A 27677-nucleotide genomic window follows, 5' to 3' on the forward strand; every position below is an offset into this window, starting at 1 on the left:
TGTAAGACTGTATGTATGTGTGTATGAATGTAGCCGCTTTGTGTGTAAAATATATATATTCTGGGAAACAAAGTCACATCACAGCTGGTTATTTTAAACATGTTCTGCATAATGGAAATCATTAAGGTTAGTATTTCAGTGGCATTAGGTGCTATGATGCCATGTCGATTTCACGCTTCAAAGTACAGCTGGAACCAAAGTTTTCATAAAAGACGACGGAACAGAATAAGGACACAGATTTGTTGCTTTCAGTCAAATATTAATGAACATGCATACATATACAACTGCGTTGACTATAAGATAACCACACAATAACAAATGTACAATAATCAAACCTTTGATTTGAGTATATTTATTTAAAAGTGGCAGTGTGTAACTAATTTTGCTTTTAATTAGCAAAAGTCAAGTATTGCTTTTATAAATACATATTCTGGCAAAGTCTAATGACTTCACATCGAAACTAAAAGCGCTCTTATAACTTGGAATTAGTAGTTTATACATACATAGGTGTCGGTGCACCAGACGGCATGTTGTGTCACTTTTTCTGATATCAGAAGCCAAAAAGGGTACAAACTTGTCAGCCGTGCACATTTCTCCTTTCTGCCTTCTACATGAAGACGTGCTGTCAGTGGAGGAGGAGCAGAAAACAAGCAAAGACTACCATAGATCATTGTATTTACCGCTTTCTGTTGAAATGGATGACCATCCGTACTATTTGCCCAGCGAGAGGGAAGAGAAAATAACCAAGAAAAGAAAAAATAATAACTGGGGAAAAAAACGAGAGTCTATATCGGCATAGCTATTATTACCAGGTGGAGTGGAGATAATTCTGAGGGAGCATGGACTCAGAACTGATGTGGATGTTGCAGGCTTTCTGTTGGACAGGTAAGTTAATTTAATATAACAGTGAAGTTTATTTTTGTCGTTATGTTAGAAACACTGCAGTGTAGTCCAACAGCTATTCAGTCCTCTAGGCAGAAACAGGTCGTTTTGTTCATCATTCTCTCCGTTCCAGGGAGGGTATGTATGTACAATAGGTGGAAAGATATCAGCTGGCCCGTTCACTTTCTGTCATACAGAACAAGACAGTCAGGGTCTCTTTATTGGTGCTTACGGTCACTTATTTTAGAGCCCAAATAAGAGACTACCTGTTTAGAAATGAGCCCAAAAAACTGCAACCCACGGAATTTAGAATCGACTTTAGAAATAACACAAGCGGGCTTGACTACAGGGCCAAAAACCATTTGACATGATGATCGTAGCTATTAATTATTAGGACATGTTTACATTTATTATACTCTGAGGCTTCTGTAGTAGTTATTACAGTGAAGTGATTTGTAATTCATTTAGTGCCAGTGTGAAAATCATACACACTGGGGCTTTAAGAAAAAGTTACAAGAGCTGTTTCGTTGGCCCAATTGGTTGTACAAAGTATTAACAGCAGAGATGCAAATAATATTGACAATAGTGATTTTGCAGAAAAATAAATGGCTTTCCTCATCTCAATAAATGTGAACAATTGAAAGGTTGAGTTCTACTAGGCTTGCATGATATCAGGAACATTTAAATAGCAATACCATCGCTGAATATTGTGATGAAAATGTTGATTACAAAGTTTTCAGGACCCCCTACTTTCACTGCAACATCTGCATCAATCTTTGCAAGCTATAGGATCTTGGCCACTAAAACTAGACATCAAGTCTATGCATCAAGGGCAGTGCAATTCAATCCAACAAAAATATACTGCTTCAAAAAATTAAAACAACCTGATCACAATAGGAAAATAATTATACTGGACATCCGTACTGAAATGGAATATGTATGTTAGGAATGAATGAATACCGTATCTTTTGATGAAAAATAAAATTATCAACAACCCAGAGGGCTTAATCTGTAGTCACAGATAAAGTGAAACTGAAAACCTGGTGCAGCAGGCTGGTCCAACTTGTTCAAATGTCATTGCAGCAACTTAAAATGGTACTCAGTAGCCTGTATGCATACCTGACTGTGTTGGGGAATGCTCCTTTTGAGATGATGTCATTATTTTGGTTTTTGTTTGTTTGAACTTTGGACATTTTCTAGACTTTTCCTGCCAGCTTGTCACCTCTCAGTCGCCAGCCACTATCCAATCAACTCAGTCTACCTCGAGCCACCACCCTGTTCTAGATCATCTCCACCTGTTGCCACTAATTAGATTCAACTCTGGTCACCTGTGCATCTGCTTACATATACCTGCCTCAGTCTACTCATCGTTACCAGACCGTCTGACTCTCTTCTTGGATTGCCCAGTGTGATGTGCCCTTGCTCTAACACCTGTGTGCTCAGCCAACTGGACTCTTCTGCTAAGGTCGCCTGTGCCTGCATGCTGCAGTTCTGCCAGTCGATTCTGGTGGTTTCCTGGCATTCGCCGCCTGTTCTGGTCTCCTGCTCATTCTCTGCCTGCCTGCTCATTCAGCCAAAATTCATCTACCAAGACTGTTACTGCTTGCCTGCCTCATCCTCCATTATTCATCCTTTCAATAAACCTTTTAAACGTATCTGTGTCCGGCTGAATATCGGGTTCAGCCGTAGTAATTCATAACGGATGATGGATGCCTTCCTGGGGTAATCTCTTCCCAGATCCTGACCAGGGCATCACTGAACTCCTGGACAAAGATGCTTCATCACGGTACCCAATGGCGTCCAAGGTGCCATTGTGTATCTTGTAGAGTAGAGGTCTTGGTGTCTGTCCATAGATATGCCTCCCCAGAACAACCCTGACCCACCACCAAACTGATCATGCTGAACAATGTTGCAGGCAGCATAACGATCAGCGCAGCTTCTCCAGACCGTCTCATGTCTGCTATTCTCTGGCAAGTGCCTTTCAAGTACCATGGTGCAAAGCAACAGGCATGTTGGACCCTCAGATCGCCCTTATGAAGTATGATCTAATGGTTTGGTCCATTAGATCATACTGATGGACCAAGGGGCCAAAACCAGGAGCTCGCTGGAGGTCCCGTTGTGGGGCTCTGGCTGTATTCCTCCTGTTCCTCTTTGCACAAAGGAGCAGATACCGGTTTTCAGTTAAATTGTATAAAGAAGTGATTGAAGTATTAGGAAACAACTTTTTTGCTCAACAACACGTTTCAGCTTGCAGCCTTCATCACGGTCAATCTCTTCATGAACCTTGGAAGTCGGGAAAGTTGTGCCAGAAACCTTTGGGTCTCTGTACTAGGAAAAGGTATGCAGTGATGCCTTGTACTACTTTTGTAAAAATCCTTTCTTTTTCCTTACCTTGCTTGAGATCAATTGTAGGGTTTGTGACTGATTTTGATGATTCGAACCTGGGATATCGTTCCCTTGTCTTCGTCTGCTATAAAAGAGTGAGACCAATAAAAAAAGCTCACATTCAATGAGAACAAATAATATCATACTCTACAGTCACATAAAGCTTTATTTTTCTAATTTTTTTTGCAGTTATATGAACATCTGGTTTACGTTAAAATCTACTGAAACACCAAAAAAAAAAGATAAGATAATACAAAACATAATTACCACAGACAAACAGATGACAAAAGATTCATAGAGACTGAACCCCTCTTTAAGATACACAGACAAATTGTATTTTGAACGTGAAAAGCTTTTTTTTTGTGAAACTGATAGATTTAAAGACTTTTAAGGGAGGACCTGAGGACCAGCTTGGGTTAAGAGAACATAATAGTGCAACAGTTTCAGAAGAAAATGGAAGTGGTGCATTGCAAATACAAGTAGAGATGGATGCAGGTTTTTTTTAGCACGGACTATATAAGAAAACATGCAAAAAAATTTTTACTCCTTACTGGCAGCTGGAGTATAGTTAATTTCCATTTTTGTGGTTATTCCAATTATCGCCTTTTTAGACGTCATCAGTGAATTAAACAATTTCATATTATTTAGGAGGCCTCTCTAAGCAACTAATTTGAGCTAGAACTTGCACCCTACTTCTAATTTCAGGATATCTTTTCAACAACAGAAAAAGATGCCACTGTCTTGTCCCGTCTTTCTTAGAAAAGTGGATTTTGACATCGAGGTTTTATCTAGATAAAGAAATATTTATATGTAGAAACCTGGGGATTCCAATTTCAGATCAGCATTTGAAAAGAAACGTGGAGGAAAGTTCACCATTCTTACGCTTAAATTACAGCTCCTGAATTAATTATTCCTGACTGTTCTTTCTTTAAACAATTATGATAATTAAATCTTATTTAGAGGATTTCCATCCATCAGTGTCGTCTGAATCTTGATCATATGTGTAGATGTTATAAAACAAACTGTCAGCTGTCATTTACTGTCATAAACACTAACCATCACTTTGCTGAGGTTGCTGTAGAGTTGTGTTTGCTTAATCCGATATGACCCTCATGAATATTCTCATCGAAATTATTTAAAAAGAGCTGTGAGTCAGTTCTGGGACATGTCTTTGTTAAGAACAGGATCTGTGTAGAGTTGGTTTGGTGTTGTCGTTTGCCTTTAGCTGCTTCATTTGTCAACTTAGCCATGAAGACATGAGCTCTTGGTGTGCTTCCACAAGGTCAGCGCAGTTTACAGGGTGTTGCATGGATTTGGTCAGTCTTCCATGGAGGACTGAGCAGCTTCATTACTTCTTTGCTATCCAAAAGGTCTTTGCCACATTAACTGTTCCTGCTGTAATTTCATTACAAAAATTAAGACAAGAACAATCATGTAATATGGCAGTAACCAAACTTTTCTTTAGATTCACATCTGTTTTTGTCACAAAATATTTTGCTTATTCTTCATCAGAGTTGCTAGGGTCAAATAAATAAATACATAAATAATCAAACGGCCAATTAAAGCTGCACTAGCTAACTTTTGTATAAATGTATTTTGTCCATATTTGCTAAAACTGACATTTTGCTCTAACGGTAAAACATGAGAGACATAATCTTAAAAAAATAAAAATAAAGCTCCTCTGGTTCCTCCCAGTGGTCCTACTGCCATTTACAGAAATACACCGCTCCCGGTCAAAAACAACCAATCAGACCTGGAGGATTGTCTGGCTCTGATTGGTTGTTAGCAGTGTCAACCACTGTAGTGTACGCACTGCTCACACCCCTCCCCCGCACAGTGCTACTGTCACTCAAGCTCAAGGTTGCTGGTGGGCTGCAGCTGTGTGGAGAAATGATTGCGAAAATGATTGCTTTACAGGAAAACTGTCACTTTCTGGAGCGCCACCTGCTGAGAAAACAAAGACAGGCAAACACTGGAGCGGCACAACGGGCTCCGCTGTGGGGGAGGTCTGCAGCACAGCAGAGTGCAAGGGGTAGGGACCTGGGACGGGTTTCTTTAAATCTTCAATCTAAGTCCACAGTTATCTCAAAAATTCCTACTGCAGCTTTAAGAAAAGGAAAGCAGCGTATAACACATTTACTCCTTTTTCAATAGCTTTTTAAAACAGAATTCTTAAGGACACGCAACAATATTAAACATGGAGGTTATAGTGAATGTTTGGGCATCTCAAAATTCTCTAGATGCTCCTTTGGCTCTGAAACAATCATATGCATAATGTTTTGGGTCTATTTCCTATATTCAACATATTGCATAGGTTCTGAATGACCCGGCGTAGAGGACGTACGTAAGTTGAGGGTAATAAGTGGGTGAGGATAGATCCCTGAGGTACAACACAACTCAGTGGATACTTTGAGGATGTCTCACTTTTAAAAGTGATGGTAAACTTTTGCTTGAGAGGTACAGGCCTAATAAACTGAGAAGCGAGCACTGATCTCTAAACCACAAAGAATCTGAAGCAGCGCGATGAAAAGAGGTACATAAAGTGCCCAAACACCAGAACGATAAGTTAAGAACGAAAAAAAAGAAAAAACTCATTCAAATAAAAAGTCCGGTATAAAAAATATTCTTCTTTGTAAGCTAAATCATTGGCTCGTCATCACTGTCTTCTTCCACCTCAAGGTGTCTCTGTGCAGGCCTCAGAGTGGAGAGAGGAATAGAGGAAGGAGATGGAGGAGGAGTTGTTGGCGGAGGGGCAGGAGGAGTGGAAGGTGGAGGCAGGGTGAGGTCGCTGTTGTCGCTGCAGCTCCTACTTCTGGAGCTACTTGTTGAACTCCTTCTGCTGCTGCACCCCTCTACTTCCTTTGGCACGCCCTCAACCCATACCTCCGTTTCGTGCTCATGATTATTCTGATGGTGGTTACTGTGGTGGTGGTTGTGGTGTTCAGGGCTTAACGAGCGGGGAGGCTCTGGGATCATTTGAGGCGAGGGAGGAGAGGTGGCAGAGGGAGATGAAGGAGCACTAGAAGAAGAAGGTGGAGGCTTAGGGACAGACTTGTGTTTACTGATGTCACGAAAGCTGGCCAAAGGGGGGCGGAGCCGGACACCAGAGCGTGTGGAGCCCTCAATGGCCTTCTGGAGCTGATACAGAAGAAGACATGACATTACATTACAGATGTTATGGTAAATGGCTTGTACTTGTATAACGCTTTAACTAGTCTGACGACCCCAAAGCGCTTTACACCACAATCAGCCAGTCACCCATTCACACCCGTCATGGCAAAAGGGAGGATTCGCTAAATTTGTTTTACAAAGTTATGGAAGTTAAAGTCAGTCATAAAGTAGTAGTAATCCTAAAAGCACCCCGGTCATGCTTATTATTTAGTTTCAATTTCTCTTTTTCTCACTGAATTTTCTGTTGACACTTTAACTTAATATAGAGCACAAACAGAATAAAGCAGCTAGCATGACAGTAATCAGTTACAAAAAAAATCCAGCGCACACACAAACACAGTCATAGTCCACATCACTGCAAAAACGGAACTTAGAAAAAGTAAAATGTTCTTAAAATTAATGTATTTGTCCTTGATTTTTAGCAGATTAATAAAATGATCTGCCAATGGAATAAGATTTTTGCACTTAAAATAGGAACAACTCATCTCCATCATCTTATTTCAAGTGCAGGGTATCTAATTATCTTATTTTAGGAGTCAAAATACTCATTCCATTGGCAAATAATCTTGTTTACCTGCTCAAATCAAGGACATATATGCTAACTTTAAGAACATTTTACTTATTTTTAGGTCTGTTTTTGCAGTGTACTTCCTGATTTAATCAAACATTTCTTTTTGAAGACTAATAATTATTTCTTGGTAGATGACTATTTCTGTACTGAACCATGCTTACATTGGGATATTTAACATAGACCACAAGACTATCACTACACACAAGTTCTGACTTTCATGACTATTGGCCGCCAGCCAGCCGTATCTACCAGAAAACTGTGGGGTTTTCCTCCTGCCTCTGCTTCTCACCTAAATAATTACTGACCACGGCAGGAAGTCTATGACATACAGTATACATATCTGTATGCTGTAAATGTAATTCTAAAAATGAAATGAGAATTGTTTAAAAGTGACTTTAGCAGGTCAAAGATTTACAAATAAACAAAGATTGGAAATCAGACACAAATATGTGATCATCTGTTCTTATTTATCACATGGAAACAGGAGTTATCAGCCAAATATATATATATATATATATATATATATATATATATATATATATATATATATATATATATATATATATATATTTTTTTTTTTTTTTTTAATATCTGGTCAAAGAATAGATGTCAGGCAGGAAAATAAAAAAATAAAACACAACTTTCTTAACTTAAGTTTCTTACCTCTTTTAAAGCCACCACCCCCACAAGTTTACCAATGCTGGTGACATAAGCATGACTTAGTCCAAGCAGAGAGAATAATGTGTGGGTCTGCAGAGAAAAGGTGAAAAGGTAACTTAACCAACTGACAGAGAAAAAAACTCTCTGTTTATGGGTTCAGACGATTTACACGTCCTGTGCTTCTCTGTCTGCTCTGTCTAGACACAAAGAGAACAACAGGGTGGCTTCGGTCTCAACACAGAGGAGAAGTCCTTGGGCGTATTCTGAATGCACAAACTATATTTTTCCACCAGCAGCTGAGGTCCCACTGTGGAGAGCGCTTTGTATGCATCAGTACGTCTCAATCACGGCGACTCTTTTGCACATGAATGAGCACGGTATTCTGTTTATTACCATGGAAATGAAATCACAAAAAAAGAATAATAAGGGTGCGAGGGTATTAGTTGGCTTCTGCATCCTGCAAATGTGTGTAAATCCTGGATCACTAAGATTTAGAATAATAGGAATCGAATCCTGTGGCAACAACTGCAGCATACATGAGAATAGGGGAGACTGGTTGAGGGTGTGAAAATACCCAACATTACCAGAAAGCTGATATCCATAATGTTATAAAATGAATTTCAGGCATGTTTATATCTTCACTCACTTTGGCATTTAAATAAACTGAATGGAACAATAAGTCATCTTAAGACGTAAAACAGTAATAAACTGTCTTTTTAAACAAATGAAAAAAGTAAAAATAAAAGTAGAACAACAAAATCTGTGTTTTTATTCAAAGAAGGGGTCACAAATCATAAAAAAATATTTAGCATATGACATTTTTCTTACATTTCCAGACCAGAAATACACTTACATGGTGCTAACTGAAGACTAATAGGAAAACGTATCATTTGGTATTATTTGAAAATGTGACTGAGAACAAGGAGAAAATGCAGACTGTGGTTTCTTACACCTTGTTTGACACTTATATCAGTCACAATCTCAAATTCATTATGTAGGCCCAGGGAACCTGTCAAATTCATGGCAGTTTTTGCCGAATTAGTTTGAAGAAAGAGAAAACTACCAACGAGCAGCATTTAAACAATACATGTACAAACACTGACGATGCAAAAAATGCTTTGTATTAACAAAATAATTGCAACTACAGAGACTTTTTGACAGAACTCTGGAAGGATGAATTATTATGTTTTATCACTTATTTTTTCTACTTACTGTTAAGGGCAATAATAGTATTGGTTATATACCGAATAGTATTAGTTATATAGACAAAAGAGTAACAGAATAAGTACTAGTTATCAGCACACTTATTTTAAATGTGATTTTTTTTTTGCATATTTTATAATTCACTTGAGCAGAGAAATGAAGAATCCATGCATTGCTCCCCCCCACCCCTCCACCTACAACGTGCCGTGCAGCTTTGCCTTCTCTCTGTTTAAAGCTGCAGATGTGAGAAATTATGGTTTGCTCTTTCACAGATGCATGCTGTATGTGGCGCTGGTCAATACGTGAGCATCTGTTGTTTCAGACCGGGGAAAAACCCGTTTAATTTGTAGATCACAAGGTCACAAAATGCATAATGCAATACCACCAGAAAATCAATGATAGGTCATTCAGATTAGATTTCACGTTTACAATTATGTGCAACATTTCTAAATGCCCAGAATGACCGGCGTGTTAAGGTCCGACACATTCCGCCTTGGAGGAAATCAAATCAGAGCAGCAGAACAGCTGTTTCACAGGGATTCAGGGAGACGTCTTTGTTCGCCAACCTTGTGCAGCGACGTTCTCTCCACTAGCTGGAAAGGCGAAGGGTCAATTCGTATCTCATCGATTTCCATCGGCTTGTCCATCTCGGCTTCTTCCCACGCTTTGATCTGCAGCAGCAAACAAACAGCAAAGGTCACGTAGACAATTCGTCTGACAGCATGTTCAGTCGCATTCTGGGAAAAAGAAACTTTCTTTCCTCAGAAGTATGACTTTTCCACGAGGGAAACATCAAGATTTGTTTTCATAATGAGTCATAAAGCATATGAATACATATATTAGCCGATAAAAATAACTGTTATATAACTCATAAACACTGAGCTGTCTGTATGGGTAAACATTATTTCTGTGTCTGTATATTGTATATTTAGCTGCCTAGAGGAGAATGCCACAATTTACCAATGAGGATGACGTTCTAAGTTAAAAAAGCTTGAAACCTTGTGTATTGTCCTTGCATGTCCCACTCTTACCCCTGAGATTTAGAGGGTCTGACACCTTTTAGCCACTCTGTGGATTTTACCGATGAGACTCGGCCTCGTGTGACGGGGGCTGCGCTCTTTTACAGGATGGTGTTTTGGGGAAATTTGGGAAGGTGTCAGGAACAGTACAGGCAGGTTGGCAGATAGGAAAGCACTGGAGGGAATAATATTACTTTGGTGCATTTAGCACAAAAAAAGGTTATGCGCTGAGAATCTCCACTGAAGTAGATTTTCAGCACAAGTGAGCCACAGTTGGATGCTGATACTTCTATGATTAAACAGCACAGCGCTCCTTCAATTGGTCTGTTTAAGATGGAATTTAAAAGAAGTAGCATACAATTGGGAGAAAATAAACTATTTAATGTTGCACGCAGCATCAACATAATATCATTTACAGCCAGTTGACTTAGTCCTGCAGTCGCCCCCAGGCTGTTACATGGGCACCGGCAGGTATCACTGTCAATGTGACGTTATTTTTCTGAAATGCTGTGTTAGTTATACCCCAGGTGTAACAGGAAGCACATCGTTCAGAGAGTTCACAGAATACTTTCATAAAGGTCTTGAGGATCATTAAGATGTTTTGGCAACTTTGAGACGTGGCTTTTTGTTGTTTTTGTTCAGCAGTGGATTTGGCCTTGAAACTCTCCTTTGGATGATCTTTTGGCCTGGTGTTTTTCTTAAATTTGAATCATAAACACTGACCTTGACTGAGACGAGAAGTGAGGCCTGCAGAACTTTAGATGCTGTTATACGTTGTTTTTGGACCTCCTGAATGAATCGTCTGTGCTCTCTTGGAGTATTTCTGGTACGCTGACCATTCTGTGCTTTCTCAGTTTGTCTAAAATATCTCGTGGTCCGTTAGAGAACCAAAGCCTTAGAAACGGGCTTGTTCCCCATCTGTTTTTTCTTTCGATCTAGACATGATGTGTTGCTTTTTGCTATTTTCATGTTTTCAGACAGGTTCTATTAGAGTGACTTCTTAAGTCCAGAGATCGGGGAGTGATCAGGCCAAGGGTGTTGCTAGTGAAATTGAAACTAGCGCTTCAAAAAGTGTGGTTAATCACAGTTAAATCATAATTTAACACAAGTGACAATAACTACTTCACCCAGTGTTGGTTTGGATAGCCTTTCTTCCTTAATGGATAAAATTATAATTTGAAAAACAAAACAAAACGTTTGGTATTTTTTCAGGTTACTCTTATCTGATACTGACTGATACTAAGCTTCTCCTGACATTTATGTGTAAGGAGAAACTGTTCACCTTATTTATTTTTCATTATAAAAGTAAGCCAGAACTCTAAAACAGATCCCATGACATTTTAAAAACAGTTATTCTGAAAACTATGAGCCTAAAGGCTACATTCCGCCTGCAGGTCTTGATGCTCAACGCAGATTTTTTTGTTAAAATCACATTGGGTTTTTTTTGTATCAGAAGGAAGATTCACACAGAAGCACACTGTATATGGAAGTAATGGCAAATGTAATTGTTACTAGAAATGTTCATCAAAAAAACCCTGCCAAAAAAAACAACCCAGATACCAACATCAGAATCAGAATCAGAAATACTTTAATAATCCCAGAGGGAAATTGCTGTTTCAGTACAACTGCCATGGGGGGACGATTTACTGAGGCCTTGCTGCCAGGGAACCGCCTTACACTGTGCCCAGGGGCGCTGCCATTAACATCTCTGTGTTGTTATGAAGTCGTAGAGCATTGGAAACCGACGAAATTAAGACCAAATCTTAACAAGAGGAATTGTAATAAGAAAACAGCACAGCTTTTACCAAAGGTCTTTTGTGGAGCCGTGACTGCTACTGCTGTAGAGAAGTCTGTGTGGATGTGTAGTGAGAGCCAGGACAGTGACGTAAAAGATGGATGAAATGTGACATAATCGTTCAGACTATGGACGCCTTGAAAACGTTCCGTACATATGTGATTTAATACCGCATATGGAAGTGGCCCAGATCCAATTTTATTTTTGGGTGAAAAGATCAGAATTGGTTCACACTGCAATGAAAAAGACGGATATGGGTCCCATTTGGGCAAAACGATTGGATTTGGGTCGCTTTTGGCAGCAGTATGAATGTAGCCTAATTGCTATGATTCTGGCTCGACTGTCTGCCTGCTCCTTCGCTCTTCTTCTGCATCATCATAATTATCATTCATTTCATGCACCTGTGAGCTCCGTTTTGCAACTCATTCAAGTTTACCGCCTGCACCTGTTTCACCTGCCTTTATATTTTGGCATCCCACAGCCTCTTGTTGCCAGATTATCTGTAAAAAAAAAAAAAAAAAGTAAAAATCTGTGAGTGATTGTCCAGCATTCTTCCTTGCCTGCTTGCCGGGTTCTTTACCAAATTCTGGCCTCCCTGTCTCGCCTTGCCCTTGCCCGGACACCTCATCACCTTCTGTATGCTGCACACAACCTGGACTGCACCATGACCATGAACCTTGTTAAGCCCTTGGATCTGTCTGCCTGTCAGCCATCAAGCCTGCCTTGCCGACCTGCTTCTAGCCTCGGCCCTGTCTGCCTGTGCACTTTCTGCCTGTCTGCCTGTGCACAGATTCTTGCAGAGGTTTGCCTTCATGCACCTCGGGCTTTATTTACTACTTTATTAATCAACTTTTTAAAGCAAAACACAATATCTGACTCAAATATCAGGTTCAGTTCATAAAACTTATGGAGAATACATTTAGAGTACAATTAACAGCAAATTAAGTAGTTTTAGGTGTAAAAATTTGGTGTAGAAAATGAGAAAGGAATGACCAGAATAAATCACTTGACGTTAAAACGGTTTCTTTTTAATGGTATTCAAAAACAAAACTTTACACATGTATTGCAAAAAGGTTGTAAGGCTTCATGATAAATTTAGCAAAGTCATCATAGTGCACGAGTTTTGCTTTTTTTTATTAAAATTGTGGACTAACTGCGGCCTATTTTACTGTTAGTTGTTGATCTAAGTTCAATTGGCACTTTTTGTGCAGGTAAACATCACATTTGCACCAGACTTTCATTTATTTAACCCATACCCGACAAGCGTGAGAAAAACCTAAATAACTCAACTTTATATTACCTGCTTGCTACTGAGAGAGAATGAGTCAGATGACATTTTCATCTGATTGTGGTGCCCTGGATAGCTTAAATTGCAGAACTCCTTCATTAAACACATAGACTGTTATGGAAAGTGAATCCCTGGTGCAGGCTGGGATTTTCTCATCAATAAGAAAAAATCAACTGCAATATTGAGTGCTTTAAAACGTTTAAGAAATAAAACTATAGAGACATGGTATTGTGAAAATTAATTCGATTTCATAGGTGATAGTTATAATGGTGTTTAATAGTCATTCTCCGAAAAAACCCTGAAAAACATTCGATAAAATCCATCATTGGACCTACCTCATCTGATGTCATTGTGTCTGACAGTGGGGGCGGGCAGGGCTCCTTTGGAGAAAATAAAAGGAAAGATTAGTTTCTGAATGACATTTAAATTGCCATTTAAAGGTGCATAGTGCAAGTTTTGAAGTTAAATATTATTTATTTTCTTTCCCATACATGCCCTTGCAGTTGCCTGACACGTAACATGTGTTAACCTCTATTCACCACAGTTGCCTCCATAGGCTGGATTAGTCAGTTTGTGAGAAAGTGATTAAAAACAAATCCTCTGGGCACGTGGGGTTGTGACGCGCTGTGCGCTCTTGTTCATCTGGCTACATTTTTGAGTCTCTGATGTTTTTGATGCATTAGCGAGAGAACTCAGGCTAACTTCAATATTTCTAACTTTCTTACCTCTGAAGACAATACGCCTCTAAACAAAACACCTGTGCATTTGCAGCGGCGGATGCTTTTCCTCTTCTTCCATGCGAGTGGGCAACACTGGTGTCATTTCAACTTGTCACCAGAGGGGGCAGACGTCTGCAAAAATCCTAGAACTTATGCTATGCCCCTTTAATAGTACGTCATTTAGTGTGTCTTCAAGTAAAATGCAAATCTTTATTTTAACAGTAATGTTAACCTTTTGTTTTGCTTATAAAAATTACACATTACAGCTGGAAATAAATTAAATTTGCAGAGGCTGTGTTCTTTTTAACACTCTTATTTAGTGTCTTGTTTTCTCTCTTCAAGCAGCAAGAGGCCTGAACTGGATGTGGACGTTGAAAATTCAGGCCAACACCTGCCTTGACTTATTCTGCAGAAGTGGAATGGAATGGATATCTTCAGCTGGACTTTGGTTGTATGCTGGTGGGAAAGTTTCCTCTGCTTTCCTTGTTTGACATTCGGAGTAATAGATTTTTCTTTGGTGTGAAAACATTCCCTTTGGAGGTACAGGACTGTGTCCAGAAAATGTAATTGATAATCAGCTCAACGACTCAAGAAGGGACCTCAGTAGTAGGCAGAACAGAAATCACATTCTGAACCCTCCGGCTTGCAGCCACACACTTCTGTACAGTGTGATTTTCCTACCTGCAGGTGACACGCTTTGTTTCCTCCTGTGAGTCAGACCGACTGCAGAGCTGAATATAATAATGTTCCATATGAGAGAAGATTGGAGGAAAAATGCTGGATTTCTGGAGAGGTTTTTCTGAGGCAGTTATTATTTTCTTATTTTATTCTAAAAGCTCTATCAATCAAACACATAGCTAACGAATGGAGATCACATAATAAGTTCAGCCAGCAGTCCCAGTACATGGATGTGCCTCTGGCGCAGCTATGCCTAAAGGGTGAAGAACTATTTGCATTTCAATAGTTCATAACATAAAAATGCTTTCCGCGACTGAGTCACATCTAAATTGCTGATTGAAGAAAAAGGAACAAATTACCACCCAGAAAATACCATGCAGAGCACAAAAAAAATCTGAGTGGAACTGTTATGTTAATGGATGCTTGCTCAGAAATTGAATGACACTCCACAACAACTGCATTCACAGACACACCTGCGTTTCCTTCTCTGACTGTCTGTTCTTAGAGGTGAAGAGATTTCTCAGCGTCCTCCTCGCCGACTGCAAGGGAGCTTTTTCTGAGAGAGGAGTGGAAGAAAATAAGATGTATCAGTGAGTGACAGTCAACGAGTTATACAAATGAACCTTTAGAGGAAGCAGCATCACTGCAAATGCAATGTCAAGACTGTGCAGGAACTAAATAAAGCTTTTTTGTTGCGGTTGCCTGGATACCGCTTCACTTGGAGGCTGCCTGTTGCTGACTTTGACAAGCTACTGGGGACTTTACTGTGCATCAAGACGCACAGACCATCTGCCTCCTCACTGTGAGCATTCTGCCAAGTGTTTGGTCATTGCTGCCAGCAAGACAAAGCTACGCTGTCTGATTGTTTGACATCTGTTCAATGCTGAGAGAAAAACGCGTTTGACTGCATTTGGTGAAAAGCTGACATGAACTTTTGTGCTAAACTTACTAAGTTTGGGCAGATTGGAAGCTGCAGGATCTAGATGACACATGGAGGAATTGTTTTGGCACAACATCTATATATACTGGGTATATATACAGAAATGTAAAAACGACAAACAGAAATGTAAAAAAAAAAAAAACAACAAACAGAAATGTAAAAAGGACAGGCAGAAATAAACAGCATCAGAGAAATAAATAGGGCAAAAAAAAAAAAAAAGAATAAAACTGACAAAAATATTATAACATGCACATAAATAAATACTTAAAAAAATAAGTAATTAATAAATAAAGTGGCTAATTAAAGGAGATATATACATTTTGTCTCAATGTATAATTTATTTTCTATCTACATTTATTTGTGCATTGTATTTTTGGTGGCACATAATTGTATGCTATTATTATTGAGAAATATTTGCATTTTCCTCTTTACAAAACAGTTCAAGCTAGTCAGGTTTTATGGAGAAGCTGTGGAAGGCCCGAAAGGCAAGTAAAAAAAATACCTAGATTAAAATATTTCTAAGTTGCTGTTTTTTTCTTTCTGCCCATAAAGGCAGGTGAAAAATATTTTTTATTAAAGGCTTATATTTTTGTTCTTGTAATACTTTGGTTTGCCACTCGAGGCACTGAGGTAAAACCACAGACATTCACTGACATCTGTGTTCTTCAAATGGATAGTCAGAGGCCTGGTTTCCAAAAATCACAGTCTCATTTTCTAAATTTGATTTTTGCAAAGTAAAACTTGACACAATTATAAGGCCCAAAAACTCTGTATCTGTCGGCCATGGTATTTTGTCACTTGCAGTTTGGTGATCAGGGTCTGGCAGAGTGGTGGCCTATTGGTTGGAGCACTGCACTCATGTTCTGGAGGTTCTGGCTTCATCTCTGACAGACTGCCAGTTTGGGTCCCTGAGCAAGACCCTTAGCACCAGAAAGCTCCCCAAGCGCCACAGAGTAGCACCTGGGGGCATATACGTTATTTTTGCTGTCATTTCTATCATGTTTTCCTACATCTGTTTTTGCCCTGTATAATTTTGAGTAAATCTCAATCTGAAATTTTTACAGCTCTGTTTCAACAATAGCTTCCTCTGTCCCACTTATCTATAGATATTTATGCTGCGTGTGGGGAGTGCATGACTAATGGACGTCCTGTCAACAGATTTTCCCACTCAGTCGGCTGATATTCTTCAGCTCCTCCATAGTTACCATTTACCTCTCAGCTGCTTCCCTGATTAAAGCTGTGCTTACCTGCTTTGTGAGCGTGGATGGCTTTGCACTTTTCATGCGCTGTTTCTATTTTCAGATGACGGGTTGAACGTTGCTATGAGATGCCCGAAGAATGGGATGTTGTTTTATCACCTAACCCTGCTTTAAGCTTCTCCACAACTGTATCCCTGACCTGTCTGCTGGGTTCCTTGATCATTCATGATGATCTTTGCTAAGTGCGTTCTCTGAAACATCTGAGGCCTTCACAGAACAGCTGGTTTTATACTAAGGTTCACTCAAATACTATTGACTAATTAGACGACTTTGTGATCACTGATGATTTGTGTCACTGGATGTTTTCAAAGGATTTCGAAGTAGAGGGTGCAAACATAAGCTACACAATTAGCATAATTAGCCTTCCACTTCACAGTTTTGCACAAGTTTGTGTTATTCTATCACATAAACCACATAAAATACATTGAGGTTTGTGGCTGCAATGTGAAAAAGTTTAAGTGGTATGAACACTTTTGGAAGGTAATGTACGTAGACTACACGTTTTAGCTAGATTTCAGCTAAATAGTTTACAAAACGAAACAACAAAGGTATCGAGAACAAAGGTAAAAGAACATCAAAGGGAACCAAACATTTACCAAGTAGAAAACGAATAAAAAGTTCCTTCATCAGAGATAGTTATCAAGCTAGACAGAGAAATGTATTTATATAAAGACGGCTTAGGTTTTTCTGAAGCATTACCTGCATATTCCTTCACCCTCAGACTTAATTTAATGAACATTTCTGAATGCCAGTCTTAAACAGTTGTGCCTGACAAGGAATATATAAATGAGACTGTTTATCTGCTAACTGTATTCTTATGATGAAAGATGAAGATGAAAATGAAATGGATGCAAATGCAAGAAAAAGGTTCTCGGGAATAATTTCCCCTTGCTCACTCTCCTAAACCCCAACCAGCTGAACAAACAAGTCAGAAAATTAGTTTAAAATCCTAAAAGTCACACAAGAAGTCAATAAAAAAAATTAAAAAAAGATCTTTAAGCTTTCTCCAAATATGCAAATTGTCTGTAAACATCATCTTTTTCTATCTACATACATTAAGAAGATATTGATGTAGTTGGATTAATTCTTCTTGTACTTGAGTTTTTTACCTCATAATTTGAATAAAGTTGGTTTGATGTCATTATATATATTTATATATATAATGTGTCCTAAAACCACTGATCTAAAATGTTTTATATAATAAAATCACCAAAATGCTGAGTAAGATATGTGTTCCCTCAGATGTTTTTCTTTCAGGGCCAGGAAGCCAAGGCAAAGACGCGCTGATTTACATTAATCTAGTGAGTGAATTTGGATGAAGAAAATGTGTCTCTGAAAGGCTCACAGAGGCCGCCATTCACTAACTGCTCAACCGTTTTACATGAACACACAAAGTGTAGTGGAGCTAAACAAATCGGCACATCGTCTTGTCCTCCAGATACTGATTAATAATGAAGTAGTCAACTTCAACAGGAAGTTTATCTATAGGTTCTGAGGTAACCAAATGCTTCTTTTGTCTGGAAATTAGCCTTAAAATGATGTCGTGAATAAAAATTTTATTACAATAGCTATGCATTTTGTACTTTTCAATGGTGATTAAATGGTTCAAACATATGTTGACCTTTCAACTCACCAGTATCAGGGGCAGCATGGTTCAAGGAAGTCTCCTGAGGTTTTGGAGGAGGTAGGGGGCCGTTTCGCTCCTCTTGAACAGGGCTGCCCTGCAGACAACAAGATGCAGCTCTGGAAGTCTAAGCTCCAAAATGGACAGTGCACATACTTCACCATATAGGTTGGTTACTTTGATTAAAACAAGTATAATATCTCACTCAATCCCTCTCTTTTATCCACAAAACTACAAATATTAGCAGTTTTGTCAGCAAAGGTAAAGGGGACGTTCTGCAACAAGCTAATTCGAAGACCTATACCCAATTTTTTGTTGTTGTTTCCAACAAAACAACTAATTTATTTCCAAACCGCAGCTTTCATATATTTAAATATAGTAAGAAATTGGAAAGAAATATCGACTGAAGAGTCAGTATAAAGTGATCATTCCAGGGTAATATGACATGGATTATATTTATAAAGTCTTTCCACATTGAGAATATCATGGATGGGAATTAAAATCTCTCCTAATATAGCTTTCTCTTTATATTACACAGTGTAATTATTAATCATTCACACTTTAGGGAACATATTCTATTCTTAATGTTCAAACCTTTGCTGTTAAAATTGTTTAAAGTAAAATTCAAGCAACTATTTTAGTCTGAATCATTTAATAGATTTGTTTTTATTTATTTTTTTGAACAGAAAAATAAATAAATAAATAAATAAATAAATAAATAAATAAATAAATAAATAAATAAATAAATAAAGCAAATTATTGTCTCACCTTTTCTCTTTCTTCGTCTTCTTCCTCATCTACAAAGGCGAAGGACTCCCAGCTGCTTTTCGGACACTGAGTCTGCTCCTGTAGGCTTGGACCCTGAGCTCACATAAAGACACAGGGAGACATTTTAACGCAGCTGGACATTGTTGCTTAATAAATACACATTAAGGTTGTTACATCTGACAATGAAGAATCTACATATACACAGGATACACAGAACTGTGCAAGTCTTGAGCCACACTTCATCTCTTTGTATGCAGCATTCGAGGAAAAAGACCTATTATAACATTTCTTCAGACACTTGACTTAATTTTTGACAATTTAACAAATGTAAACATGGTGTACACCAGATCCTTGGGAGTTAGAAGCAACCCACAGGAGATGAACAATATCTGAAGCTATTTTCATTAAGAAAGAGTAAAGCATTACACACTTTACACTATGGGTGCCTGAGTGCAGTCCTCGAGAGCTAATTTCCTACAACATTGAGATGTCTCGCTTCTCCTACACACCTGAATCCACTCATTCACCAGCAGCTAATTCAGAGTCCTTGTAACAAGCCTCTCATTTTATTCAGGTGAGTTAGGAAAGGAATGCAAGTAAAAGTTGCAAGTTAGTATCTCTGGAGAACTAGAGTTGGACCCCCCTGCTTCCTCTAATGCCATGTTATAGCATGCACAATCGCCGGGAAGGCTGCTGACGTAACAGTTGTCCAACAAACAGTCACTTATGCCCTACACAAGGGGGTTAAGTGGCAAAATCTTATTGCCAAAGAAGCTGGCCTCTAACATAGTCACTGTATAAGCACATAATCAACAGCCCAATGTGTAAACACACCCGGGACCTGGGCAGTAACTGTTGTAATGCTCGTTTTAGCTCGCTCCCGAACCAGAGACGATGCCCGAAGCCTGACATAGGGAGAAAAACGTACTGGATTGATGCCAGTGGCTGACCGGACTCTCTTCAGGTAAAAGTAATATCTTCCTTTGTATTTAGAAATTAAGAAAGAGTTTGGAAAAGGAAGGCAGAGGAGCAAAAGCCAAGTTGCTAAAGTTACATCAGTTACATCAATCATCTGCTTCTGTTAGTTCACTGTTTTTTATCAAGTCCATCTAAATTCCATCTTCCCTACACTCCCAACTGTTCCAGTGCCTGGTTTAGGGACAATAGTATAATTATGCTTGTTGAAACTGTCCTGACCTAAACCCAAATAGAATCTGTGGGCTATTGCCAAGAAGAAGACGAGAGAAACTAGACCCAACAATGCCTCCTGAGAAAGGAGGTAATACTCCTTACTGGAGGTAATATTAACCTCGAGGAGAGCGAAGCAAGAGTCTTGACTCAAAGAAGAACTTTATGGAGGGGCCTAAAGATAAATAGTTAAAGTACCCATGTAAACACGCAAAAAGCTGGACAGCAATTATAAGAAGGGCTTAATACCAATATTTGATTATCCCTTGATTATTAAGAAGATTATGAACAAATTCTGAAATTGCTTAAGTAAAATGCAATTAAAACGAAAGACATTTATAAAAATAAAATAGATTGTTTCTCCACTTTCTACCAGAAACCAACTTTTTGGTTAAATCAAAAAAGTCTAATTAACAATTTTAGGCTTAACTATAAGTTAAAAGGAATCTACTATTTAGCACATGGGCATACTTCCATTGAGCCAATAATTATGTATCAAAAATACTTTTTTAATGCTATTAAATAATATTCTGTTTTTTTATGAGAACTAAATATTGGTTTTCATTGGGGGCATACCATAATCATCATCCTTAAAGAAACAAATGCTTATAATATATATCACTGTGCGCAATGATTTTTTTCTGAGTTTCACTCTGAATTATTGAATTAAATAAACTTTTGCAAGAATGATCAGTTTATTGAGGATCACATGTACTCTTTTTCATCAAGTGAGAGAAGTCCTATTTAACTTTATTTAGCCTTTGGATTTCCTGAGATGGCATTTCCCTGAACTGAAATTAGCTAACAAACCCATTTATTTATTTATGTTTTACAAAGAAGGATTCTTCATAAAAGAACTGCATGGAACATGATCTGACAGACCAGAGTATCATTTTCACTGGGTGTCTTCAGTCAGAGGCTTCTCCAGAGCCGCTGTACGACAGAGTGCCACAGGAGATTCTTCCTGCCTGCAGCCATCAGCATCTAAAAAAACTCTTTAAGGAAAATGTTATTGTAACTCATGTTGTAACATGAGTTACAACAACATTTAATTTTCCTTGAATGAATTGAGATGAATTATTTAAAATGCTTATTTTACTACTTGGTTGCAAAACTTCAGCAACTACACCTGGCTACAATTTGTGAAGCCATTAATGCTTCCACAAACAATATCAGGCAACAAGTGACCAAATATTATCTAAAACTAACACTTTATTAAATTTTCTATGTCTGTTTTAACTCAATCTTCTCCATTTTAACATATTTTGTAGACTTTAAGGTCCTGCTGTTTGTTTTCAAGACCATCCATGGCCTTGCTCCAATTTACCTGATTGATCTTTCAATTGTTCACCACAACATCAGGGCTTTTGTTCCTCATCTGAGCATATAGCTCTAAATGTCCCTAGGGCAAGATAGGATTTGGTTATATCAGCCACTTCAACTATCTGTTAGTGATAAATCCCAAGAAGGGGTTTTCCTCCCACGACGGTTCCCTCATTTCCTTCTCTTCCAGCTTCCATTATCTGAGACATTCACTGAGCGCTTCATCCCTTGGTGCCATCTTTCTGATATATTCTTGGAGCTTTGATGTTTCATCTTCAACGGTGGCTCACTAGGCCTCTACCTCCTTCTGTGGGCTTAGTGTATAGCTTGTGGATACTTGATTTGGGTTGGAATCCTCCATGTATGGTTAGTAGCTTTCATGTTTTAAGATCAGTGGTCTGGATTTCCTCATATATATAATTTAAAATATTTTATCTAGAAGAACTGTTCTATTACTCCAGACAGTTAAAGCATTTTGAGCTCCATCTAGATTGCTAAAACGTATTTTTATAAATAAGATTTCATTGATTAGCCCAGCGACAGACTGCTGACCTGTCCAGGGTGTACCCCGCCTCTCGCCTCTTGCCCATTGATAGCTGGAGACAGGCACCAGCACCCCTCCAGATCCCAGAAGGGACAAGCGTGACGGAAAATGGATGGATGGATTTCCTTGATTAAATGAACCGACTTTGTTTTTATTGCTTGTTTTGTGTCACTCAGTGGAATGAGAATCAAAAACAGCCTCATCTAAGAACATGAAACAGACGAACAGTCTCAATTACCGATAGTCATGATTTAAATCTAACATAACCTCTTCTGCAAAACAGACTAATTATTAGGCCAATTATTGTACCAGCAATTATGCGTCGGCACATGTTTTATGCAACCTATCCTGTTTCTCTTTTATGGAGCAAACATTTCCCATCCAATTTAATGGGCCGTTAAAGGGCACTTCAGATTATTCACAAATGATGATGGGCTTCCTACAGCATCAGCGTGTTCACATGGAGAGCATACTGCAACTTTCCCTGATTCTGCTGACCATTATCTGAAGGCAAAGAGATGTGAAAAGGAAAACTAATATTCTTATATGTTAATTTGACAATGTCAAAGAAATGCTAAACAAACTAAAAGGAATGACTCAGATTTAATTGTCCTCACCTCCATCAAAAGCCTTCTTTCTGGAGACAACCACCAATCACAGAGAGCCAGAAGCTCCACACGGTCAATGCTGCCCAACAGGATCATAGAATCTAGATAGAGGAAAAAATAACCATTTGAACTACAGCAAATAATTCAGTCTAATTCAATTGCCTTTGGGTTTTTGAGGCTAACGTTGATCATTTTACTCAAGCCCATTTTTAACAAATTATAAATGTTTCCTAGTTTGTAATATAATTTAATTTTGTTGTATCTAATGTTTGTATTTTCAACCATTTGTGTTCAATTTCAGCTGTCTTACATATATCCATGATAAACATACCTGTTGAGTCAACCAAAGGGATAGTTTTGAGTGATGAGGAGTCCAGCAGGTGTTTTACTTCTCTATATGTAGACTGGGAGGATATGAACTTCACCTTTCTCACCATGATATCCTCTACAAAGATGTTGTATTGGCTGCAGGGGTGGAGAAAGATGCATTCAAGATAATACAAAAACACTTAAGCATAACATAAAAAAATCTATACTCTGGAAACTGCAAACAAATCCATTGCTAAGTCATGATAAAGGTTATCTAATAAAAATAATATTTAGCCTGTATGAAGAAGCTGCAGTAAGCGATTTTTAGCTAACAGTCGTTGCACATAATAACATTTCAGGGAGTTAGCTCCAAATATGTGGAGCTTATAAACAAAATACCACCTCCCCTTGTTCAGGTTTGATCCTGGGAACTCCTTAGAAAACATTTTCATCAATTTGAATAATAAACTGAACTTGACTGCATTGTTTGTTAACCATGATCGGTTGGAAAATATGGACTTTTCTTGAAATTTGTCTGTATGATTTCATTGAATTGACTTTTTTGTGAAGTGCTTTGAAACACGTGTTTTTAATCGGCAAGTGTCATCAGCATACATTTGATATAACATTTTGTTATACTTAATAATCAAACATAAGATGAGCATGTAGATGTTAAATAAAGTTTGCTCAAGAACTGATCACTGAGGAACACCACATATGATCCTCATTTTCTAAGGGTAATAATTATCCAATGACAAGTAAATCAAGTAAGATCTAAACCAAATTTTCCAGACAATAACATCCCCTTTTCCAGTGTATCAAACTCAGCTTCAAGATCCCGTAAAACCATGACAGAAGTTTTAGATACATTTCATGCATATGCAATCAACAAAAACCTCATGTGTCCAAAGCCAAGCTCCGGCAGGTATGGCAGCTTCTTGACCTGGATGATAGAGTCATACAGAGAGGGTTGCAGGCCCTGGGCCACCATGTTGGCCAGGATCACAGCCACCATCATGGGCAGGATGTGGGAGATCTGGCCCGTCAGCTCAAAGCAGATAACGGCCGTAGACACGGTATGAGTCACCGCTCCGGTCAATGCTGCTGCTCCTGCCAGATACATGAGATAGGGAAATGAAGGAAATGTTGGATACAAGGCAAATTAACAGTAATGGGAAGAAGAAAATGTACAGAAAGGTTAACTGAGAATATAATGGAAAGTAAAGGAGGGGACTTAAGGGGACAGAGAGGAAGAGATGTGATTGCAATTAAGATAGGAAATAATAGTATAAAAGTACAGGAAGGCTTTTGAGCAGACAGCGCAGAGATCGAAAAAGAGATCAGAAGAAGCATGGTTAGAGAGACCGACAAACAAAAAGGAGAGCTGGCCTTTGCAGGACAGCAGGAGGGAGACTGAGGGGAGGCCACGTTTCTGGGTCAACGGCTGAGGTGAGGACAGCAGAGTGAACCTACACTGACATTTAAGCTGTTATAGCAAAGCAAACAGAAGTTCTAAAGGAAAGCATGATGAAATAAGGGGTGGGAGCGGTGGGGATGTTGAGGGTTGGGGGAGGTAAGCATTACCTGACAACTAGTGATGACTAGTGTTGGACCCAGCCATGGGAGGAAACTAGGAGTTAACTACACACAGAGAACGAAAGAGACTGGCAAAAACTCTGAATCCCAGAATGCACGGTATTACCCATTTTTATGACAGCTCACAGGAAGAAGGAGTCTCAGAGCTGGAATCCACGTGATGTCATAGAGCAACAAAATTTTGTCTGGAGCAGCATTTGTTTTCTCATGCCCTCAGATCTCCACATGCTGCATTGGGGAGGACATGTGTGAATCTCTTGATCTCGTTAGCCGAGTAAAAGACTGCATCTTAGAAGAAACCTTGGATATAAGGTAAAACATGGTCTGCTGTCATTGTATATAATGACAGTACACTGGCTGAAAATACAACCAGCTGTCTGAGCTGCTGCAGAAAGAATCTGATCATAGATTCCCCAAGAAGAGACAGCATCCCCAGTTATGTTGGCAAAGGGATTTTTTCCAACTGCCTGAAGAGTAGCATGCTGAAACCACATTCCTGACACCTGCCTCAGCTGCTACACTGAGCACAACCACCACCTCTCTGCTCATCAGACCTGCTGAAAACAAAGGACTTTCTCTTGTTCATCAGAGCAGTTTACACTAAGTGGGGGTTGTCTTGGCATTGAAAATTAATTCAAGATAAAACTATTTAAATATTTTTTATTTAATTCGGTTTTACTTTGTTTTGATGCTTAAACTGTGTTGGGCTGGAGCAGGCTTGAGCTGAAGCTTGCTCTGGTGATTCAAAACTTATCTCAATCAATGGTAGTTCAGCAACGTGAGCGTGTTCCTGCATAACCTGCATAAGATGTCTTTATAAATGTGCTAAATTTTGTCTCCATTATCTCAGGGGCTAATGCTAATTCTAAGACGACAGCAAATAATTAGTTCGGCTGTGCTTGCAATTTAGCTTGTTCTATTCGTGTAGTGATCGGCTATAGTATGCCGCCAGCGCTCATACAAGCATTTACATTAGTATTAGTGGGCGTGAAAGGTACATGTCGGACTCTACATGTGACGTCATCACACCGGCTGTCCATCCACCAAATTTTGAGGTTCCATCCGAATACCTTTAATTATAGCTCCAAGCTCCTGCTCCTTGACCTTTCATGGGGTCAACAGCAAGAGCACGAACGTGGGTAGGAAAGGAGATTTGGACTGCTGTGCCCATTTCGGAACAGCCTTTAACTTCGACGTCATTATGTGACGGAAACGCAAATGGAAGATAAGAGTCAAATCTGGGGCTACAGCCTTCCGAAAATGAACTACAATGTGCAAGCGCTCTGCTTTCCGGCCATTTTTTGTTATTTTCCGTGAGGTGGGCTGTGCTTATACGTTGTGTCATGCAAAGAATTGTGGAATTCCTTAAAGCTCCTTGGTGCCGGTAAGGGATATCATGAAGTTCCCGTGCTAAATTAGCTGAGAGAGGAAGCATACAGGCTCCTTGTCCTACCTCCTTCCTTACTGACTGCACTATTCAGACCTCTGACATACTTTCACTTTGGCTAAAGAGTCTTACCCAATAGATGTACGCGGATGGAGCCTGAGTTTATATCCATTTTTCAACACCATCTTAGTCCATCACTTCAGTCAATCAGTCACTTTGATGGCTAGTTAACACAACATCAAGAATCCATTTTGGAAACAATATCTTATTTAAATAGTGTTTCTATTTTCCCTTCTACTTTGCATTGTGAACTGATTGTTTGAACTTGTTTAAATTGCTATTTTTCATTAGCTATCAGAGCTACTATGGCTTCTTGATTATTCCTGATAATCAGGTAGTGTGCTGACTTGGTCATTTTGATTCAAAATACAGACTTTTCTATAGTTGCCTTTGGCACTTATGGTTATTTATAGCCAAACCAACCTGCTTTTACACAACACTGGAGGACCAGAGTGTTTGACAAGAGCTGTATAAGACATTGACAAGGAAGAGACACTTGACATCTTTTCAAATCATTGGATGGAAGAAGTTGGCAGGATGCAGTGATGAAAAAAATCCGTCATGAGATACTAAACAAGAAGATAGGAAATGGACATTTTGACAGCAAAACGTCATGGATATGGATTGTAATGGTGCAAAACCAATAAGAGTTGATAATGCTGATGCACTTGAAAGATCATCAAGCATAAAAAACAATAACACAAAACAGAGCAAATTTACATGAGACAACAGATGAAAGACTAACCAATGACTGCATAACCTCCAGGAATGATGCGGTACAGAATGCCATCAAATACAATTCCGTGAGGAAACAGGGTCGCCATGACTTCCCCAACCAGTCTGCCAAATGCAGCTCCTACAACAGGGAGTAAATAGTGAAAGTGAATACATATTCAACAGCATGCACTCAAAAAGGAAACATCTAGTGCCATAATATGTATATGAATTAACCATCCATTAATTCATCCACTTTCCATGTGCACTTCATTCTGCTCAGTGTCCCAAATGGGAGAGAGGTGCAGGGATGGGGGTGGGTGGGCTTGAGCTTATCTCCAGTAGTGATGGGTTGAAAGTCAGGGTACACCCAGGAGAGCATACCAGTCCATTACAGGACCAACACAGCCCCATCAAACCTTCCTCTCACACACTTACTCTTAAAGGTAATCGGATGAAAAGTGGTTGTATGTCTTCATAAAATTGCCAGCAAAGAAAGCTTTAGAGAAGAAGATAAAGTTTCTTAAACTAGGTCACAGAGCCATGTCAGAATACAGCATTACAGTGAGAAAGTGTAGTAACTTTAATGTAGAGACAGCATTTAGAAATTACCACTTCAAAGTTCTTCACTTCAGGCTTCCTGACCCAATAATGTATTTCTACCCACAAGCAATCTTGAAAAACAGCTTTTGATATATTTCAAATTCGCACCCAATTTAAAGTTGAAGAGTGCAATGTTGAATCCATGTACATGCCTTACAGAAAGGATAAAAAAGCTTAGCTTGAAGGATACAAGAAACAACAAACAAGCATACAGAACCTGCTTGTCTGTCTGTCTGTCTGTCTATCTATCTATTATAGCCTGCTGCCAACCTCACTCATAATACATGTTTTTTTTTTTTTACATGTGATTAGTTATTTGGTGGCAATGGTGGCAATGGTGAAAATGGTGAAAAATATATGTTTGGGAAGATAAGTTAATGCTG

General features: G+C 38.9%; 1 protein-coding gene across 4 annotated transcripts in view; it reads right to left on the bottom strand.

The window, feature by feature from the left end:
- Nucleotides 1-4996: 4996 nt before the first annotated feature.
- clcn1a (chloride channel, voltage-sensitive 1a) overlaps nt 4997-27677 on the bottom strand; it is a 48288-nt gene continuing 25607 nt past the window's right edge. For 2 of the 4 annotated variants that reach the window (XM_036145535.1, XM_036145534.1), the window contains 12 exons: nt 26723-26833; nt 23831-24044; nt 22957-23090; nt 22635-22726; nt 18963-19055; nt 18204-18321; nt 14845-14927; nt 13310-13354; nt 12145-12186; nt 9439-9543; nt 7673-7759; nt 4997-6405 (listed from right to left, as the gene is read on the bottom strand). In XM_036145535.1, the coding sequence (XP_036001428.1) occupies nt 5905-6405; nt 7673-7759; nt 9439-9543; nt 12145-12186; nt 13310-13354; nt 14845-14927; nt 18204-18321; nt 18963-19055; nt 22635-22726; nt 22957-23090; nt 23831-24044; nt 26723-26833 (1625 nt within the window). In that variant the 3' untranslated portion in view covers nt 4997-5904. The remainder of the gene's footprint in view (nt 6406-7672; nt 7760-9438; nt 9544-12144; nt 12187-13309; nt 13355-14844; nt 14928-18203; nt 18322-18962; nt 19056-22634; nt 22727-22956; nt 23091-23830; nt 24045-26722; nt 26834-27677) is intronic. The other 2 variants (XM_021322264.2, XM_021322265.2) reach the window with 2 other exon arrangements.

The sequence above is a fragment of the Fundulus heteroclitus genome, chromosome 13 (genome assembly GCF_011125445.2).
Source record: "Fundulus heteroclitus isolate FHET01 chromosome 13, MU-UCD_Fhet_4.1, whole genome shotgun sequence".
In the NCBI taxonomy this organism is placed as follows: domain Eukaryota; kingdom Metazoa; phylum Chordata; class Actinopteri; order Cyprinodontiformes; family Fundulidae; genus Fundulus; species Fundulus heteroclitus.